The sequence below is a fragment of the Pteropus alecto genome, unplaced genomic scaffold (genome assembly GCF_000325575.1).
Source record: "Pteropus alecto unplaced genomic scaffold, ASM32557v1 scaffold67, whole genome shotgun sequence".
In the NCBI taxonomy this organism is placed as follows: domain Eukaryota; kingdom Metazoa; phylum Chordata; class Mammalia; order Chiroptera; family Pteropodidae; genus Pteropus; species Pteropus alecto.
Window position 1 is genome coordinate 8,272,379 of NW_006441061.1, and position 3,995 is coordinate 8,276,373.

At 59.3% G+C, this 3,995-nt stretch overlaps 1 protein-coding gene across 1 annotated transcript in view; it reads right to left on the reverse strand.

The window, feature by feature from the left end:
• Nucleotides 1-3,222: 3,222 nt before the first annotated feature.
• The window catches only part of WDR5 (WD repeat domain 5), a 16,353-nt gene continuing 15,580 nt past the window's right edge, over nucleotides 3,223-3,995 (reverse strand). Inside the window, exon 14 of the mRNA XM_006918093.3 lies at nucleotides 3,223-3,630. Coding sequence (XP_006918155.1) covers nucleotides 3,530-3,630 — 101 coding nt within the window. The 3' untranslated portion in view covers nucleotides 3,223-3,529. The remainder of the gene's footprint in view (nucleotides 3,631-3,995) is intronic.

Consider the following 3,995-nt stretch of genomic DNA (forward strand, 5'->3'; position numbering starts at 1 on the left):
CGAACGAGCCGGTCGGGGGTCTGCGGCCCTCCGTGCGGGCCCCGCCGCCCCTGGTGTCCCCGCCACCGCAGGCTCTAGTCCGCAGAAAGCGCCCCGTGGGCTTTTACCCTCTTTGCTGTTTGAGTCTATTTGCAAATGCACGACGGGTTTGAACTCTGAAGCAGTGGGACACCGTGCAGGTTTCCTCACCGAGCTAAGGCGCGGTCGGGGATCCTGCCCTCACACGTTTCTGCCTCCCCCGCTGCACGGGGTGGTGGCGGGGGGGAGCCCAAGCTCTCCTCCAGGACCCCAGTCCCGGGGCCCCCAGCGGCCAGGGCGCCGGAGCTGGCATCACTGCCCGGCCTGCAGCGTCCACTGTCCTTTCCTCCGTGTAACCGGAGCTGCTTTTCCTCCGTGCCCAGCCCTTCCCGCCTCCTCAGAACGCTGACGCCCGCTGCCCCGAAGGCCACCTGCACAGGGCGGCGAGCGCCTCCCTCCAGGGCTAACGGGCAGGGAGTGACACACTGCCACCGACGGGAATGCCCAGGAAGGCAACCCAAGGGGCAGGGAGGGGGTTTCTCCTGTGCGTCCAGAGCACAACCTACTGTAGGGCTAACTGCCGGCACATATCAGGACCCAGAAAGATGTTTATCAAATGAAACCTGATCAGTGACTCCGCTGTTTGAAAATGCAGTACAGCAGCGGTCCCCAACCTTTCCGGCACCAGAGACCGGTGCTCCTATGAGAATCTAATGCCTGAGGCCTGAGGTGGAGCTGAGGGGTTGATGCCAGCGCTGGGGAGCGGCTGCAGATACAGACAGAGCTGAGGGGTTGATGCCAGCGCTGGGGAGCAGCTGCAGATACAGACGGAGCTTCTCTCACCTGCTGCTCACCTCCTGCTGTGTGGCCCGGTTCCTAACAGACCACAGACGGGACTGGTCCACGGCCCAGGGATTGGGGATCCCTGCAGTACAGCACCATCCACCAATCTTCTGGTCAGCCTCCAGCTCGGGACCAGCTTAGAGAAGCGAGCAGCAGAAGTCAAGGCACAGACCGGGACCTACGGGGTCAACCACGCTCTCCAGATGTCCCATGAAACGGGAGGGAGCTGGGGGTCAGCCAGCCAAAGGCAACCTGGGACTGGGTCAAACAGGGGTGCATGTGGGTACGTGTACGCACATGTGAATGTGCCCCCGTGTGTGCGTGTGCGTGTATACACCCCCTTTTAAAGATGTTAAAACAACTGGGAAAATCTGGACATCATATGTTTGATTAAAGAATTAATATTTTAGGTGTAAATAGTTTGTGGTAATGCTTTTTGAGAATTTTAGAAACACGATGTAGTCAGTGCTTAAATAAAATACCTGGGATTTATACTAAAATAACGGAGGGGCACAACGCGAGACGCGCTAAGTTTCTGAAGTTGGATGGCTGAGACACGACGCGTTTCTCCCTTTTCATTTATTTGAAATTTTCTGTAATAAAGAGTTTTGTTTTGAATGAATATTCTAGACAGTATTCCCCAGGATGTAACTGGTCATAGGAATCTGGGTGATTTACTGTCTGCCTATTTGTCTTACATTGTCAGTAATGAGCACAATAATGAGTAACTTTCACAGGAGGAAAGGAAGGCTGTTTAGAAAACACCACGATCTTCCCTCCCGAGCGTGTGGCTGGCAGGACACTGCAGCGCCGGGCAGTGACAGTGCCCCGGCAGCTGCCCCCAGCCGGCCCCGGAGAACAGCTCGCGTTAAGGTAAGAAATCCTCACAGCACAAAATTACAAGACATGAAAATCTTTATTTCCAAAAAGAATGTATTTTTACATAAATCTACAACAGAGAATTCCAATGTAGAAAAAATACACTATGTTCAAGGACACAGCAGTCTGCAGACTCCTCCTCCTGGGACAAAGTGACACCGGGACGAGCAAAGCTGCTGGAGGAGCCGCCACGCAGGGCCACCGGGACGCCCGCACACAACCGTGGCGCTTTCTATCAGACGCTGCCAAGGCGGGTCCCAGTGAGAACTGCGCCATCACCCCGCAGCAGTGCATGCTGGGAGCGGAGAGCCCACATGCACACCGACTGCTGGAGAGAGGACAGGAATGGCAGGGAGCTGAGGTCCAGACGCCTTAGGACAGTCAGGCTCACCCCGTGACCGCAGCCACCAGAGGGGTCCCAGGAGGCCTAAGGGCAGCCCCGCCTTCCCCCACCGGCCTCCAGCCGAAGGCCCCGCAGGCTTCACCCATCATTGGCAGCGTCCAGAACGCCCCGGACCTTAGCAAAGGCGGAGAAGGCAGGGAGCCTGACCAGACGTCGGCCACCTGCACACCCAGCCCAGGCCGAAGCCGCCCCCCAAGCCCCCCACGCCTCCCCCGCCTCCTCGGCGCTGGCAGATCGGGTGGGATTTGCTGCGTGCAGGCGTCCCCGGGGACTGGGAGCGGCTACGAAACTCTGCTCTGCAGTCCTGGCACCAGGCGGGTGGACGACACCCAACGCCCAGCGAGGAGCCAGGTCCCAGGCCCGCCCAGGGTGACGCCAGGAAGCCTCAGGCCGCGATAGGCGGTGGACACCAGCCTGTGACCCTCACACCAGAGCCTGAACCTGGACCTGAGGCCCTGGGCTTCACACGAGCCAGCCTTCCCCATGACAGTAACGTCCAGCAGGACGCTCGGGGCCACAGGTTCCTCTTCAACTAAGAAGGTCCCTGAGGCCACCCTACCTTCACATTTACCAGTTGTCACCTACAAGACGTCGAGCCCTCTGCAGCTCTGGGCTTCGCGAGGACAAAGGAAGAACGTGCGTCGCGGGGCGGTCGTCCCTGACCACAGCCCTTCCGACCTCCTGCCAGCCATGAGACTTTCACACAAGAGCCGCGTGAGAACCCAGCTGCCACAACCGTGCACAAAACCCTGCCTCTTCTCACGGCCCACGGCGCCGCTTGTGGCAAACTGGTGACACGATGGACGACCGAGGGCGCCTGCCACACCCGGCACATGTCGGCACAGGGACCACGAACCCCGAAACACAAAAGCTTTACACGGAAGCAACCTCACAGTGGTCTGTTTTCCAGAAAGACTTTAAAATACACTGGGTACTACTGCAGGCAGGATCGATGACGTGACGACCGGGTCGCTAGAGCATCTACTGGTCAAACGAGAGGGGACCCACCCGGCGGAGGCCAGACTGGGAGGCCGCAGAGGGGACGGCACAGCGCTTGCACTGGGTAATAAAACATCGAAAACAGTATAGAACATTTACTGGAAAAAAACACAACTCATGAAAATTGAACTTCACCCTTTTGTAATAAAAAATTAAAACTTTCGTTGACTGTTTGGACATAATACAGACTACGAACTCTTCCCCAGACGGTGTGAGAGGGACTGGCGAGAAATGTCACCTTCGGAACTCGGTGGTGGTAGCACGCCCCCCTCGAGGCGGCTCCAGTCCAGGCCCCTCGCAGACGCCCAGGCCAGGGGGAAACCCCCAGACACGGCGCTCCTGGCCAGTCGGGTCACCTTCCTGAGAGCCCGCCGTGGCGCCGAGGGCCTAGCAGTCACTCTTCCAGAGCTTAATCGTTTTGTCGTTTTCCAGTGCGGCCGAGGCGATGATGTTCTCTGTCGGGTGGCACGCCGTCGAGATCACGACATCTGAAAACAGACACGGCAACGGTGGCCGCCTTGGTACAGGGACCTGCCCCCACCCCGGCATCCCACTGGCCCTGAGGGAGGACGCTGCCTCGCCCAGCTGACCACCCACTCCCACAGCCCTTCCCTGCGACGCGCTTTCAGGAGCTGCCGACGGCGAAGAGCACTTTGCTGCCCATCTGTCCGGCAGAGCCCAGTGGACAGCAAGCAGGAAGACAGGACGGCGAGCCCCGGCCTGGCTGGCAGCCTACGTGATGCAGTGGCCCAGGTGTCTGTCCGTCTGCAAAGGGGCGGCAGCGGCCCGCGCAGCCGGGAGCACCCGGCGCTGCGCCGTGCAGGGGTGCACGCCTGGGGGCTGTCACGGGTGG